General features: G+C 41.5%; 1 protein-coding gene across 1 annotated transcript in view; it reads right to left on the bottom strand.

Moving 5' to 3' along the window:
- Positions 1-13,798, bottom strand: part of LOC148020250 (uncharacterized) — a 46,530-nt gene extending 32,732 nt beyond the window's left edge. The window contains exons 1-4 of the mRNA XM_087700931.1: positions 13,637-13,798; positions 13,363-13,511; positions 13,139-13,187; positions 12,827-12,969 (exon numbers count right to left, since the gene is read on the bottom strand). Coding sequence (XP_087557057.1) covers positions 12,827-12,969; positions 13,139-13,187; positions 13,363-13,511; positions 13,637-13,685 — 390 coding nt within the window. The 5' untranslated portion in view covers positions 13,686-13,798. The remainder of the gene's footprint in view (positions 1-12,826; positions 12,970-13,138; positions 13,188-13,362; positions 13,512-13,636) is intronic.
- Positions 13,799-17,975: the final 4,177 nt, after the last annotated feature.

Genomic DNA, 17,975 nt, shown 5'->3' with positions numbered 1-17,975 from the left:
CTTTTTTGGTCACTGTTGTGGGGCGCCCATTTTAGGACATTTTTAGGGTTTGCGCCCATTTTAGGGTTAGGGTTAGGGTTTGCCCTTTTGCCTATTTATTGGCAGCCCCCCTCCCCACTTTATCACTTGTCTTCTTGCAGATTCCGACACTCCTTCTCCCCCGTGGTGGTGCTGCCATCATCATCAGCCTGATCTGGTGCCCTCACTGACGCTATGGGCTGCGTGCAGGGACTGATCAGTCCATTCCGGTGTATTCAGCATTCATTTCAGCCAGTGCAGATTTATCTTCCTTATTTTCTGCTTTCTCTCTCTCTCTCCCTCCGTGTTCGTATTCCCTCTTCCGCAGTGCGCACTCACATGGTATCAGAGCCGAAGGAGAGTACACGGAGCTGAGATTTACGCGGGAGAACACCCACAACTTTGCGTTTGCTGGTCAAGACGTCTCCAACAGCTGAGGCGTCACCTTCTGCACCATCTTCTTGATCAAGGCAGCCTGTTTTGGTGTCACATCTTTGCGTTTGCTGTTGGCGTCATCCCCAACAGCCAAGGCGGCCCTTCCAGGAGGTCCAAAAAATTTGCGTTTGCTGCTGGCGCCTTCTCCAGTGGCTGCCACGTCATCAACAACCTCTTCCTGCTTGCGTTTTCAGCCAGGCGGCCTCCCCAACAGCTGGGCGACATCTTCCTTACTGGCGTTTTGAGGCAGGAGGCTGTTTTTCTGTGGCGATTGCATCGTTAGCATTTGCGTTTGACATCATCCTTGCGTTCTGTGCAAGGCGGCCAGCTCAGGAGCCTCTGGTGTTTGTGTTTCGGCACCGGCAACCTTCCCTTGTTGTGTTTTGGTGTTTGCAGATATCGAAGATGTCTTCTCATCAGTTTACGGGCTTTGATGACTCAGATGACGAGCTTTTGTCTCGACACTCATCTGAACGGAGGCGTGATTTCTATCACGAGGACCGTCGTCCGGAGTCTATTCCTCTTTCCCGTCCCCCTTCTATTCATGTATCTCGGCAAGCCCCTTCCAGTGGGCCGAAGATGCAGCCTTTGGTACCCCCTGTACAAGTACCCGTACTTCCTCAGCTGCCCAAAGAGGACCGGTTGGATGGCTCCAACTTTTCTCTATGGTCCTGCAAGGTGGAGTGTATCTTGGACTCCTTCGATCTTTGGGAGCTTGTTTATGTTCCTATTCCCCGGCCTAAGGTGGATCCCGCAGATGGGACATCTATGGATCGTGCAGCCTTATGGGATCAGCTTAATTCTAGAGCCAGATCTTTCCTCTTTCTGAGTTTGCAGGATTCTATCCTTGTTCATGTTCACAGGTTGAAGACTGCAGCAGACGTGTGGAGAAAGCTCGCGTCTCTCTATCAACAGAAGACGTTTGCCCACCGGATATCTCTTGAAAAGAAGTTGCGGATGCTCGCTATTGATGATAGTCCTTCCATGAAGGACCACATCAATAGATTACAGGATATGAGGGATGAGCTTGCATCCCTTGGTCGGACGATATCTTCTGAAGACATGGCTATGATTCTTTTGACTCAGCTGCCATCGCCTCGTTTTGATGTCTTCTACACCAGCCTTCTTACATCGAGGACCCGTGAGAAGCTTCTATGGGAGGAGCTATCCCCGCTTGTCTTGGAGCATGACGAGCGACTCAGAGAGGTCAGTGCTAGTGGATCCGACTCCACTAGAGCCTTTGTTGCAGGTTCGAGAGGACAGAAGAAGAAGCAGAAGTCAAAGGCTAAGAAGAAGGACAATTCTTCAGGCTCTGACTCAGATTCAGAGAGCCTGAAGTGCCCACACTGTGGGAAAGGGACACATCCCGAGGAGAAATGCTGGAAGAAGTACCCTCACCTTCGTCCGGGAGCGAAGGGTGGATCTACATCGGAGCCTTCTTCTACCTCTACACCAACTGTTACCCATGAGTCAGTGTTCCTTCATATCCATGCTTTGGAGGAGGATCCTTCTTCCGTGGCTGCAGTGTCTTCTGCGCAGCCTTGGTTAGTGGACAGTGGTGCTTCGAGTCATATGACTCCCCGAGGTGATTTGTTACAGGATCTCCGTCCATCAGAGGGTTCAGTCACTGTTGGTGACATTTTATTGGTGCCTATTAGTGGTGTTGGCACATTGCCTTTGTTTACTCACCGACCTTCGCGCTCCTTTTCACAGGCCCTACATGTTCCGGATTTGGGCCTTTCCCTCCTCTCAGTTTATGGCCTTACGAGGCTTGGCACACGAGTGATCTTCACTGAGCATGCCGTTGTTATTGAGGATTCTCTTACAGGAGCTGTCTTATCTATAGGTTGGCAGGAGAGCGGGCTTTACATGCTCCATTCCCCTTCTTTGCTGCAGGGTCCTCCGAGGCAGTCTATTGCTACACCCGTTCCTGCTTGTGCACCTTCTATTCCACAGGTTCCTTCCCATCCCCCACCTTCTCCTCCGGTGGTTCCCTCGTACCCCCCATCCCTTTCCGAGGGGGACAATCTCGGTGATGCGGCTGTGGATTCCCTGGCCCCTACTGTTTTAGAGGGGGATTCCCAGGATCGTGAGGAGCTCCTTCAGCGGCAGTCTACATCGACGGACTTCATCGACATTGGCATTCCTCTTGCCACCCCAGGATCTATTTCCTCTTCGGCCTTCAGCCACATCCAGGATCTGAGAGGGGGTGTTAGCAGTCATGTTTGTCATGCCTTGTCATCTCCTGCCTGTGAGCCTCAGTCTGAGTCAGACGAGGACATTAGGAGCTCTGACATGTCTGTCATGTGTTATGATGGGGGAGGCTAGTCACTCTTGACTGGCTATCTTAGGATGTGTATTTCTTTTTGGCCTCTTTTAGTGGGCAGCCACTGGCTGCCCGGCCACTTTTTGGTCACTGTTGTGGGGCGCCCATTTTAGGGCATTTTTAGGGTTTGCGCTTGTCTTCTTGCAGATTCCGACACTCCTTCTCCCCCGTGGTGGTGCTGCCATCATCATCAGCCTGATCTGGTGCCCTCACTGACGCTGTGGGCTGCGTGCAGGGACTGATCAGTCCATTCCGGTTTATTCAGCATTCATTTCAGTCAGTGCAGATTTCTCTTCCTTATTTTCTGCTTTCTCTCTCTCTCTCCCTCCGTGTTCGTATTCCCTCTTCCGCAGCGCACTCTCACATATTCAATGCACCAGTTGGTGGTGAGGAAAAGTGTGATGTCCATCCTTTATGGAGCCTCGTGTTAGAAAAGGTAGACCAGTCTGTTGCCATACTTGATGTATGTACTACTATTGCCGAAGAAACATTAGTAGCTTGCTTTACAATAGTGTTTTTCTGTGTCTGTTAGCATAAGACACGTAATTGGTCTGCAATCTACTGAAGAAAATCCATCTTTTTTATGAGTCCTGAAAGAGCCAAATGTGTCCAATTGGCTGTCTGTAGTTTTGGTGTCCAAGAGTGACCATTTTGAGGACGTAGATAAGGGGCAGCTTTATAATTATTTTCTCCATATTCAAAGGTCTGGATGACATTGAGAACAAAGGAAAAAGCTTTTTCAATAAGCTTTTTGCAATGCTAACAAACTCCATGTATCACCTGATCATGAGAGCAAGGCTGTCTATGGAACTTGAGAAGGTTTGTTCTTTGTGAGGGAGAAACCTTCAGTTGTGGTTGTACAACGGCCTTTGAATGTTCTGAAGGATTTGGCAGCAACTGTTTTTGTGGGAGTAATAATGTTTTTCCTTTTATATTCTGAACTTTAATGATCTTTGGAGGAAGTAATTCCTTTTTCCTAATAGAACTAATATCAAGATGCCATTCTGTAGGTAGTTCTATTTCTGACCAGTTGACACAGTCAGGCAAGAACCTTTGGGTGACTTCATCAGATTTCATAATGATGGTCTGTCCTTTATCTGTTGAAGAATTAACCCCTTCAATTACCCTTGGTATAGCTAGAGACATACAACGAAGTACCATTCTGTACTAGATGGCTAGATGTGCAGAGGATGCTTTCATTTGCAATCCTAAGGTTCTAATATGTAACATAAGAAGTTCTAAGAGGTGAGGATCATCAACTGCTATAACATAATTAGGTCTGAGCTCAAAAAATATTGGGCCATTTGACAGAGGTGAAACTGCAGCTCCTACTATTATATCTTGTAATTCTAAGTGGCGAGTATCTAAGACTGCTGCCATATAGGATGCATTTAATCCTTTGCGAAACAAAGGAATAATACCTATAGCAATATAGCCTAGATGTAGGTAAGGGTATTCTTTTTTATTTTGTTGTTTTTGGATTTTGGAATAAACTAAAGATAACAAATTAACATGCTGATCTTCTGAAAGAGAGTCCCCAACAGTTAAAATACCTTGGTCTTCTATAAACATGGTAGATGCCTTAAACTTGAAGATTCCATTTTCTCCATAGATTTGAGATGCACCAATCTCTGGCAGGATCCACTTTGAACTTGGTTGAGCTTCATCAACAATGATGGTAGAGTTACCAAGCGACTTGTACCGCTCTGAGAGATGCTTGAAGGCAGAAGAAAACGCATTCCCAACTTGCTTGGAAGCCATTGAAAAGGGTTTACTCGACGTAGGAGGACGGAAGTGCTTGAAACAGCAACACGGCAACACAAAGCCTCAATGCCTCATAATGAGCTATGCCTCGTAATGTCACTTACTACCTCACTTCACTCAAGTAAAGGAATGAAACTCGGCTCTGATACCAACTCACCAGAGTACACAGCGGAAGTAGCACTAACAGAAGGTGTATGGAACAAGATGCTGTAGGATATCCGTGCCAATCATAAGATCATACCTCATTTGCCTCATGAGCTGAATTTCAATGGGCACTTTGATTTTATCAAAGTGAAGATATGCCTGTGTAACATGGATAAGTGTAATCTTCTTATTATTGGAGAGCTCTACTATAATAGGTGTGGTAACCTTTATACATTTTTTGGGGAAGAGCCCAAAAAGAGCAATGGTAAGACTAGATCCTGTGTCAAGTAAAGCATCAATATTCAAAGAGAATTGTGGCATGTTCTTGAGTTGAACACATATCATAGAAATGGGTCCACCAGTATCTAGGGCATTGACCTTGAATGTGCGTGCCTTATGTAATCTGATCTGGTTCACTGGAGATGTAGGAGTAGGGCTTCCTTGAGAAGTAGAAGGTAATTCTTGTAATTCCTTTAAGATGCCAGTTGTTCCTTCTGCTAGGTCTTTCTGATTAGAAAGAATTCTTCAGTAAACCTTGTATAATGACTTGACTTCATGTTGCATTTGAGAAAATGCATTTAGCATTTCTTCTCCTATATGCCAAGTAGCAATGGTTGTTGGTGTCAAGGATTGTAACAACTGGGATGTAGTTCTTGATTGATGTAGACTTTCTAGTTTATGTGGTATGAACATGTTTGCCTGATTCTTCGTTTCTGGGGCCAAAGTACCTGGTTTAGGCAAATCATAAGGGTTAGAGAAAAATTCTTTTCTTATTTTATCCTTAGTCTTTTTGGTTTTGGAAGAGGATGTGTCAGTATCTGAAGTATCTGATGATTCAGAGGAATCATACTTCTTTTGTTTTCCTTTTAAGTCTTTGGGGAAGGAACTAAAAGCTGAAGCCATGAATTTTTGTTTCCTATCTCCTGGGAAATAAGACTTGTGAGCATTTACTGGATGAAAATTATATGACATGATTGTATCCTCATCCGAGACTTCTGTTGCATCAGAAACAGTGTCTCTTTCTTCTTGTTCTGCCTCGTCTTCCTCAGCTATGTGCCAAGTATTGGAAGAGTCTGTTGTAGCAGAAGCTTGTGAGTTATAGGATTCTAGTTTTCATTCAGCTTCTTAGCTTCTTTACTCAATTTAGTATAAAATACTAGATCTAGATACATTTCAGTTTTTCTTTTTAATTAAAATTAGGGCAATGTATGATTCAGCCCCAAGGTCTGAATCATACTCCAATCATACTTTCATACTCGTCTGCGTATGACGTATGATTGCAGTATGAAAAAACTATGCGCAAGGTTGTTTAGCACATGTTATGCACATGGTAGTTATTTCATAATAACAAGCCAAGGACCCTGAGAATGCAGTGGCATCAAGGGCAAAAGTTGTAATAAGTTATGCCTAACAAGTACTAGGTGGTACTCCGTGTTAGATTTGGGCCTAGACCAATTTATTGGCCACTAATGTCAATGGTGACATTAGAGACTAGGCATTTAATTAATTAATTAATGTCAGTCTAAAGGGTCAATAACTACTCAAGTGTTTGGAATAAAGGGCCACCCTGCCTTTTATATGTGCTCAAGTGCGAACATGCCCTTAGCACTTGTACTTTACATTAACTATCACAAAAACCTAAAAGAGATACAACTCATTGTACCCACACATTGTGCTTCTCTCTCTCTCACTCTCTACTGATGCTCACTCTTTCTCTCTCTCTCTCTCTCTCTCTCTCTCTCTCTCTCTCTCTCTCTCTCTCTCTCTGTTCACCATTGCCATTGCTAAACATCACATCTCCACTACGCACCCATCACTACAAGCTAGTATAGTTATCCCAGCCATGCTTCTTGAAACTAGTCCAAGCTATGCCATAAGCAAGTAGTCAGTTTGAGACGGGCGCAGGTCACAAGTCACGAGGAGCTTCGACAAACAGGCAACATTCCTTCCAGTCAATCGCAACCAGCAAAAGTCTTTGTGCAAGCTATAAGGCAATCAGGCAACATGTCTTGGCAATCAGACAACAGGTCTCAATAGTTTGACACATGTCACAAGGTAGTTCAACGCAAGTTACGGGGTAGTCAGGCCATGTCGACACAGGTCGTGTACAGCCATTGACCCGTCAACAGTCAACTTTTTTTTTAAAAAAGAAATCGCATATTTTTTTTTTAAGGGTTTATCCTTGGTTAAAGTTCTACAGGCTCTCACGCATGTACAAGCACAGTTTGACAAATCTAAAAGATTGGGCATGCATTTACTCTTGGAAATTGGGGCTTTTCAATATGCTTGAAAATTTTACTTGGCTGAGTAAAATTTGTGGAATTTGCACACTCTTGGGTCTCAAAAATTGGGGCTTTTCATTGAATTATGGAAATTGCAATGGGGTGGGTACAATTTCCTGAAATTGTGACACATTGGACCCCACACAATTTTGGGGCTTTTGATCGTATGAGTCAAATTTGTGTCCATGGATGCATTTGAAGCAAAATTTGCAGCTAAAATTTGGGCCTTGCTCATGAAATTGATGTATTAGCCCGTGGCACAGCTCCAATTACTTGTGGTGTGCTGTAACACACATTTTATGACTTTGGAAATTGATTTGCAGACCTGAAATTTGTGCAATTACTGGTTTTTCCATTGCTAATTGGTAGTTGCTTTGTACCTTGGTCATTTGTGTAACAATTGGGCTCGCATTTATTGACTTTTGAGTCACTTTTGAGCTGTAAATCATGGCTAGCAGCAATGATAGCAACAATCTTTTGCACATTAAGAAGCTTGAGGGTACACACAACTTTGCTATATGGCAGAAGCAATGCTCTAATGTCTTGGTGCAAAAGAAACAAGTCAAGCCCATAAAGAAAAATGAGATAAAACCAACAATCATGGATCCAGATGAGTGGGATGAGTTAGATAAGCTTGCACGCTCTACCATAGAGCTTTCAATGTCAAACACTTTGCTCTTCAACATAGAGAAATTGAAATCAACTTATGATATGTAGCAAAGACTTGAGAAATTATATGGTCAGAAAAGTTGAGCAAGCAAGGTTTATCGGTTAAAATTTTTTATGGACCTTCGTATGAAAAAAGGTATAGCCATGTCTGTATATTTGAATGAATTTAACTCTATTTTCAACCAACTGATTGCTTTGGAGTTCCACATTGATAAGGAGTTCAAGGCAACATTTTTGCTATACACTTTGCCTAAAAGTTAGAACACTTTTAGAACAGCAATGAGTAACTCCAATGCCATGCTGTTATATTCAAATGTGGAAAGCTCTTCCCTCATGAAAGAGCTAAATAGACAAAAATATTTCAACAAACAAGTCTTCCAATGCACTACACACTAGAGGCAAATCCCAATAGAAGGGTAATTCCGAAAACAAACCAGGCAACAAGTCTCGTGGAAAAAAATGTAAAGTGCCATCATTGTGGCAAGAAAATACATCTCAAGCGGGATTGCTTTAAGTGGAAGAGAGAGAACGGCAAGGGCAAAAGCACTGTTGATAGCAAAGATGAGAAAAAGAACAACCAACATGCAAAGAAGAGTAGTGCAAACATAGAGGAAGTCAATGTAGTCAATCATAAGAGTGATAGTGTCAGTGATGTACTCTTTGCTTCTTGTTTTAGTACACAGTCATTGATTGCAGATTCTGATGATGACATGTACACTTGGATTCTTGATTCACGTGCTTAATTCCATGTAGCACCATACCTTTGTGAAGAAATACTCTGACACAGAAACACAAATAACACCGTACGACAAAGCACAGACTGATAGAAGAACACAGTTAGGGTTAGGATAACTAGAGACAATGAATATAGAGAATGAATGAAGTGATATGACTATTGGATATACAATGCTCATGCAGCAAACACACTATGTAGTGAATGAATATTGTACCTCGAACTCCTCTATCTCAAGGATCAGGGTAGGGGTAATGAGCTAGAGAGTCGTACTCTGAACGGATCCTAAATCACAGCAAGGCAACCTTTGGATGTCAAACACCAACAAACGCAGTCAAGGAAGGGTGGATCTGATGCAGACAACAATGCATGAGAGAGAAAGACAATGCAAGTGAGGAGAGAGAGAGACTAAAAACACTATCTACAAGAGAGAGAAGACAACAAATGTAGGCTGCAGAAGAGAGAAAGACAAAACGCTAGTTGCAAGACAAAAAAAACAGCAAATGCAGGCTATAGAAGAGAGAGAGACTAAAAACGTAGGAAAAACCAACAGCTACAATTAGCATGCTGAAATCAACTCCGAACAATGTGTGGTAGGTTGGCACCGGACTGTTGTAGACAACAATGGCCAACTTGGACCGCGATGTCCTCCATGTCCGGGGTGTGGGCAACAAGCTGAAATATCTAAAATCTACAAAAATGAGATTGAGACTAAATGGACGGCAGCATATCTATTTAAAGAAAGCTTGGACCCTCCCCAGTGGATTTGTGCTTATGGGATACAGACACTCTCTAGGAACGTATTTCTTTTTAAATAAACAAGGTTTCTTCCTTAATTAATCATGTTTTGGGGCTGTTTAAGTGAAGGTAATGCATTTTCAGCTCAACAACCTTGAGAGGCGTTCTGACTATAGTGGTAATAAGACATGGTGTTGTCCACTTAGGGGACAACTATGCATGTGACATTCCAAGGATTGGCAGTGTGCAGTTGGCATTTCAACATGGTTCAATGCTCACTTTGCATGATGTGAGACATGTACCTCAGCTCAAGAAGAGCTTGATAAACACAAGGCAACTAGATGATGAAGGCTATCACACCACTTTTGGGGATAGCAAATGGAAGATATGTAAGGGATCTAGGATTGTTGCTAAAGGCTCTAGAGTAACACTCTATATCCATAACATGTATCTAGTGTGCATGATCATGTTGTCGCCATAACCGAGCAGCCAGGTGTGTCTTTGTGGCATAGCCAATTGAAACACATGAGTCAAACTGGAATGAAAGTGGTTTCTCGTTTGGATTATTTGCCATGTTGAGATATGCTAATTTTGACCATTGTGATCATTGTATATTTGGTAAGCACGCTCAAACATCAGATAAAAAGTCTTTCATTCAAATTTTCACCTTAGAGTTAGCACATTCAAATGTATGTGAGATGTCCCGGTTGTCTTTAGGGAAAAAGAAATATTTTATCACATTCGTTGATGATGCCACATACAAGGTATGGGTTTATCCGATCCATCATAAAGACAAGGAATTAGATAAGTTTAAAAAATTCCTAGCACTTTCTGAAAATATAACTAGCACAAGATATTATAAGTGTCTTCACTCTGACAATGGTGGGGAATATGTGTCCAAAGCCTTTCAGGCCTTTTGTGACAGCAAATGGATAAAGAGGGAGCTCATTGCCCCTTATAATCCACCCCAAAACGGTATTACAAAGCATATGAATAGGACTATTAAGGAGAAGGCCCATACCATGCTATCTCATGTTGCATTACCTCATGGATTTTGGTCACTAAACACATCTTTGTGGGAAAGAATCCCTCAAGAAGTGTGATCGGGCAAGCCACCTTTGTATGCACACTTGAGAGTGTTTGGTTACAAGGCATTTATGCACATACGCAAGGAGCAACGTAGCAAATTGGAGTCAAAGTCCTGTAAATGCATTTTCCTAGGATATAGTGACAAGGGTGCAATGGGATATGAATTATGGAATCTCCAGAAAAAAAAAATTGTACAGAGTAATGATGATATCTTCCGAGAAGATCGCATGCATAAACAACCCGAAAAGACTGAGGAAGTCAAAAGGGTTGTGTTCCAAGAAGAAATACCTATAGAACAACAAAGAGTGTCCGTTGTACAACAACAAATACCTACTGTAAATGACCCTATAAATGCACAAAATGATGTTGATATTGATCAACAAGTAGTTGACAATGATATACCACAGTTTCAATAAGAAAATGTGCCATTAGAACAGTCGGAATAGGTAGGACAACATGCTAAACCATTTAAACAACGAGTTGTTAATGTAGATTTGCACGCTAAACGGCCAACAAACACTAATCATTGGGTCTGTACATTGACCAAAAATACCAACAGCCAGATAAGTTTGTTTCTAGTGCAAATTATATTGTTGATTATGTCATATTGATAGATTGTGGTGAACAGTCATGCTTCAAAGAAGTAATGGATAAAAAGGACAGCAAGAAATGGCATAAAGTTATGCTGTCAGAGATGGAATCTCTAAAGAAGAATGTTACTTGGAATTTGGTGCATTTGCCCAAGGGACAGAAAGTCCTACCATGCAAATGGGTTTACAAGATGAAGGTCACTTCTGGTTCTTCGCAAAAGTACAAAGCACAACTTGTTGCAAAAGGATATAAGCAAGAACATAGAATTGACTTTGATGAGATCCTTTCTCCTATAGTCAAGATGACTACTTTGCGAACCATATTAGGCTCGATTGCATGTAAGGATATGGATCTCATACAGTTGGATATCAAGACTACTTTCTAAAATGGCGATCTACATGAGGACATATATATGCAACAACCAAAAGGTTTTGTAGCCAAGGGGCAAGAAAAGATAGTATGTAAACTCAACAAAAGCTTGTATAAGCTGAAATAGGCACCGCGTGAATGGTATCATAAGTTTGATACATTCATGCAATTTGAAGGATTTAAAGAAAGTCAAGTGGATCACTCCTTATATTCTAAGAAAGCGAAAAATTGTAGCCTTATTATGCTAGTTTTATATGTAGATGACATGTTGATTGGTGGTAGGGATGTTTATGCTTTAGACACATTGAAGCAAAACCTACATAGTAGTTTTGACATGAAGGATCTTGGTGAGGCAAATCACATTCTTGGCATGTGTATACTCAAGGACAGATCTCAAGGTCTTCTTTACTTGTCATAGCAAAAATATGTATCCAAGATTTTGCAATGTTTCAATATGGAAGGGGGAAAAGCAATTGGTGTACCATTGCCTCCATATGTAAAGCTCAATATAGAAGACAGCCCTACATCTGATAATGAAAAGGCTGAAATGGCCAAGATTCCGCATGCTTCGACTATGGGTAGCTTGATGTATGCTATGGTTGCTACACATCCTGACATAGTATTTGCGGTGGGAGTGGTCAGCAAGTACATGGCACATCCTAGTAGAAGGTGTCGGAAAGTAGTGAAAGGTATCATGAGTTATCTTAAGGGCACAAAAGATTTGTGCATCTGCTTGAAAAATTCAAAGTACGCAACAATAGGGGACCTGTTGTGGATGTGCACAACAGTGATAACCCCCTCGGCCCAAAGGATAGTGGAAGCCCTTTCTACTCCATCATATCAATAAGGCATCCAATCAAGCAGCCTCACCTTAAGTTTGGTCAAATTGGCTATTCATCTTTGATCCTTCCAAAATCCAATTCAGCCGTATCACCCCGATTGGATAGCCCATGCATCTGGTAAAAGTTCCTTGCTGAAAGATTGTCCCTTTCCAAACTAGGTTTTCTGAGCATTCCTTTATGCAGCTCATGCAATGCAAAAAGAGAAGCCAGACGAGAAAACAACCAAGCAGCCATTGCTCTGTCCATACTATCCTTCTGAAAACTAAGAACAAAAAGGAATCATTAGCCAGAACCTGCCCTACAAGCTGTAGGCAAGCCATAACAATCATCCACAACCTTGCCACCAACTGCCATTAATCTTCCACATATTCATGTGCAGGCAGCCTTCCTCAGCCAGAGATGGCCTCGGACATGCAGATAATATACACTCGGCATCCCTGCCCTGTTAACCTCTTCATCTCTGGAAGAGCATATGCAACCTGTGGACTGCCTGATAACTCCTTATGACTCCAGCAACTGCCCAGATGATTCACCTGAACAAATTCTCCTCAGGCATGCGAAAGGTATCACACAACCAATAGCTTCAATGGCCATATCTTTCTATCTTCATGGTGATCCTGAGTCGTCCTTCCCTGCCTCTGTCTCTCAAAGAACCTTCTGCATGCCTTGGTGATGCTTCCAAGAAGGTTAGTATGTGACTGATCAAAGGCATAGGAATGCACACCCATGCACACACACAAAAATGCATGCACACATAGATATTTAGCGAAAAAGAGATGTAAAACTGGCATTATTACTACACCAAATATGATAGACAAGCAATTACCTCTTCCTGAAATCGTTGAAGCATTAGGCGCCGTTGCTCTTGATCAGCTAAAAAAGGATCTAGTTCACCTTGCCCCAATATAGCTGAAGGCCAAGGTTCCCCTTTTTCCCGCTTTTGTAATGTGATATGCATTGTCTCGTCTTCTGTACACGAGTACAATCAGAACTTAGACACAAAACTCTTTTGCACAAGCTTTTCTCAAGTATTCTGGACCTACAAATATGTCAAATTATACTGTAAATAATGAGTGTAAGGATGCAATGAACAAGAATGGCGACTATTACAATTTGCAAACACTGCACAAGAACTTACCCAGAGTCCAAAATGAACTATCCAGCTTCACAGGGCCAGCCAAATCATGCTGTCATTGCAAGCTAAAAAAGTTACGTCTGAACAACTTTGATCATTAACTTCTGCATCTCAAAGATAGCACATGAATATAAACACAACAGAAATAAAAGCTCTTTTTTGTCTGATTTCTGTGCAAACAATGCCACTTAAGCGTGTTAGGAACACAGAGCAAGAACACCACATACGTTAAGGTAAGGAGGACTCCCTTTGATTCCTACTTCCAGATGCTTGGTCTTGATCGTGCAGTAGAACAGCTTCGTGGGCACACCCTTAGGCAGTTGGATATACATGTTCACTTCCTCCAATGTTTGATCCCATTCAAATACTGTTTTACCTGCCCAGGCAAACCATCTCTCTCTCTCTCTCTCTCTCTCTCTCTCTCTCTCTCTCTCAAAATCAATCAATCAACCAATCACACAATTCAAGCAGAAAACACGTGGACCAGAAAGGCCACCCTACCATCGTGGGTGAATTTGTGGCGTTTCGTAGGGGCCAACTTATCGGTCATGGCGACAGAAAGATCGATGCCTGTGCAGACACAAGTTTTATTCTGTGCGGGTTCTCAGAGAATTTTGCGACACGCGAAAAACCAACACCGATTTCGATATTGTGCTATTCTCTGTGTTTTTGGGCCTGCCCTGTGCCCATAGTGATGATCACTTTCACTAAACAATTTTCCATAGCACTTAAAACTAAAAACATTAATATATAAAGTTTTATTATGTCTTTTTCAATTTGGAGATTTTTAAAGGTTGCAACTTGCAATCCCACAGGTTTTGTACGCGCATACACGGGTGGCCAAAAAGATCAACTGCTCCCTGACATACACGGGCAATAGTAGCCCAAATAGCATAGATACCATACAACAGAGAAGCAGGACGGCCATAACTATAAATCCCAAGCACTATCAAAGTCCATTGATCAGTAAGTATCTCACATATCAAATGCAAACAAGCAATCACAGCTTAATATGCAACTGCTAAAACAAGGGAGCAATTCATTGCTCAATACATGTAAGTGCATCCAAGTAATAGCCAAGATCCATAATCAGAGTATCAAATCCCATATAGCATCCAAGGTCATAACAGAAAAAGCCAAGTCAATGTCCAACCGCTCAAGGGAATACTCAAATGAATGTTGAGATGAGCTCAAACAACTGCCATCCACAGCCAAAGCATAAAGCATTCACCAAGACATCATAACCCGTACTGGGTAGCCTAGGCATAAACCATGTCATAGATGAAAAGCCAGCTGCAAAGAAGTGATAGTCAAACCCAAATCGAGATCTAATCTCAGCTCAAAAGCATTCCGGAGCATAAACAAGGCATGTGGCATAGTCCAAATACATCATGACATCATACCAAGTAGCCGAGAGCATCCCGTGACCAATAGGCATAACCTAGCAAATCATTAAATAGCTTCAGTCCTGAAGTTTTCAACAGCATATAACCTTTGTAAACTGAGTAAATCAATGCTCAATCCAAGCTCAAATCCATAGGCATACATTCCCGTATGTATAGGCACCAACCGGGCATAATCGAGTATCAAATGCCAAGACATGTAAGCATAAAATTGAAGTAACAAGTGGCTGCCTTGTTTTGGACAGATTTGGGACTATTCAAAATAGTTAATGGCTAAGCTAAATCAGCTCCAAATGCGTCTCACATAAGAGGCATAATATCCACAAGTGATCCGATATCAATAGACATTAGTAGAAGCATCACATAAGCCATAGGCATACAAATACATGCTGTCTCAGACCTGAAATCTGTTGCATAATATTCTATCATCAAAGTTTAGCAAATCCAATATCACCACACATCCGGAGCGTGCCAAAACCCTAACTTAGACTCTTATCTTACCTGAATCGGGTTCTAAATGCCCGAGATATAACAAAAATAGTGATTTTTGAGCCATTTTTGTAAACATGCACAAATAAAACGTGAGCATGCTACTGTACTTAAGGGGCCAAATCAGGGTGGGTAGGGGATAAGCAAGAGCCCAATGAAGGCCTACAATAGGCCTACACAAGCCTAGGACAAGTCCAAGCAAGAGGTGAAGAGAACAAGCTTCAATGATGGAAGCTATGGCTGCCTCTTCATGAAACCCTGTTGTTCATGTCAAAGAATGGCTAAGAACTGAGTGAGAAGCAAGCTCTCATACCTCGTGTAGATGCTGGGGAAGGCCAGGCAGCGCTCGCGAAGGACCTGCTCTGATACCAGTTGAAAGGGATGTAGGAGATGTGGGAGAGGAGCACACACAATGTAGGTGTTGCCAACAATGTTATGATAGCCTTATTGCACTTTCATATATATATGAATAAAGAATATGGGCAGTCACTATACACGAGCAAGCCCAAGGGCCTTTTACCCCAACACAATTGTGCACATATACATTCACATGCATGCATACATCTACATTCCACCCCTCCCTCGATTCTTTGCATGTGCTTTATTTACACATCATATAATACTACAATTGAGTGAAACCACATACTCAATTTGCTTCACTTACACATTCCTCTCTCTTTCTCCTATTCTCTCTCATTCTCGTTTCATCATGCTTGAAAACTAATACAATCAAATAATTATGAAAGCACATATTCATTGTGCACATCAAATATCAATCAAGTTCCACTAGAGGGTGAAATGGATAATCCTTAACAAAGTCTAAGACTAAACCATTGAAGCACGCTAGCTAGTAATTAATATGAATAGATTAATATATTAAATACTTAATAACTTTAATAATTAATATATTAGTATGTTAATAAATTAGCTAGTTAATTAATTAACATATCTATTAGTGAATTATTATGATTGTTAAATATACTAATTAATATTGATAGTACTAAATATTGAATGATTAATGATATACTAATTAGTATAAATTAATATGTTAGTATATTAATATTAATTAATTAGTATGTTAATTAATATATTAGTATATTAATATGTTAGTTAAATAGGTTTTTTATAGAGGGGATGTAAGAGAGAGTGTGTGGGCTAGGATCATTTTGTTGTCAAAGAAGGGGTCGTCGGCACTTGCATTTTTTGTGAAAAAATATATGTTGAACACCCCTCCTGCCCCTTGGCTCTCTCTTCATATCTTACAAAAGGGGTTAGTCGACAATCAAATAGATTTATGGAATGTTGGGGATTGAGGCGGTAGGCAAGAGAGAGGAGGGATATAAAGAGAATGTGATGTAGAGTTATTTGGGTTTTGTATAAAGGGAATGGGAAAGAGAGTGCACATGGACAAGGATCATTTTATCGCCAAAGAAAGGGTCATTGATGCCCCCATATTTGGTAAAGAAAAATATGTCAAACACCCTCCCTCTCGTGGCTCTCTCTTCATACCTTACATGTCTCTCAGTCTCTTTCTTTATCTCTGACAAGTATTTAATGCTCTATTATCTCAAAGTGGTTATATAAGGCCACACACCCCCTATGACACCCCCAAGTTATGGAATATTTACTTAATTCCACACATACATACACTGCTCTTCCTTGCCCTAGCCCTCTCTCTCTCTCTCTCTCTCTATCCATCTCATCCCCCCCTCTCTCTCATATCTGGTACCTGCATCCACACACACACAACACACATATACTCTCTATTTGCCTCTCTCTCTCTTTATCACACACACACTTTATATATCCTCATCTCTCTCTCTCTCTCTCTCTCTCTCTCTCTCTCTCTCTCTCTCTCTCTAACACTCACCCCCACACTAAGTCTTTTACTGTCACCCATACCTAACATGCATATCCATACATGTGTAGATAGCTTGGGAAATAAATCCATCGTAAAGTGCTACACCAAATACCAAGGTACGCATATATGTGGCCTCCCTCTCTGCCAAACCAATTATGCACTACACAAGCAATCGGTTATTGATGTTGAAGGAGGAAGACATTTGCAATGGAAATGGCTACCGTGTTCTTACTATCACCCATGTGAATGGCCAAATACAAAGCACATTGATCCATTGCAACAATGACCATGAGGTTGGCCAAGTATATATTCTAGATACCTTGGTCTTGCAAGTCTATTTTGTTGAACAAGGAAATAAGCCTACATTGTAGCCTTCCCCCACACTAGACCTCACTTAGAGCCCTTGCAGCTTTGAGAAAATGACAATTATTGTGGAAACCTCACCAACCCCCCTCGAACATGGTAGAAAACAAGACCATCCCAATTATGCTTGGTGTGGAAAAGGAGGGGATAGGGCCATCCTCCTATGCTGTATGTGGTTGAGTACGTAATATCTTTGGGAGGGTGATACCTAGTGTTACGTTGTTTGCTTCAGAATACAAGTGTTATAGAGAGAGCGGAGGAGATCCCAATTTTGTATGATGGCAATGTGGCATATGAGCTTCCACCGGTAGAAGACAATATGCATCTTATGGAGAGAGTGGAGGAGATCCCAATTTAGTATGATGGCAATGTGGCATATGAACCGGTAGTAGACAATATGCATCTTATGGAGGGTATGGAGCAAAATTACGATGTCCATTGTTGGATGAAGCCCACGTCAACATCAATGGCATTTCTTAGTACCATTCACCAAAGTAAATATGCCATAAAACTAGAGTGTCCAAATCGAAATTATGTTAGCCGCTTAATTTTTGGATCACCAAACTAGGTAGCATGGACAAGCATAGGATTCTTCATTTGTAGAGTCATTAAAAGGATCGTGGGATAGCATGACCTAGTTTTTATACCTTATTACAAATAAATTATACTAATTAAGTCCCATAACATACCATGCAAGAAAACTTAATACCAACATACCAATTGC

Source organism: Lygodium microphyllum, chromosome 19 (assembly GCF_053477565.2).
Source record: "Lygodium microphyllum isolate KBCC chromosome 19, Lygodium_microphyllum_v1.1.10, whole genome shotgun sequence".
In the NCBI taxonomy this organism is placed as follows: Eukaryota; Viridiplantae; Streptophyta; class Polypodiopsida; order Schizaeales; family Lygodiaceae; genus Lygodium; species Lygodium microphyllum.
Note: the sequence above shows the minus strand (reverse complement) of the source record. Positions and strands in the feature narration are given on the sequence as shown.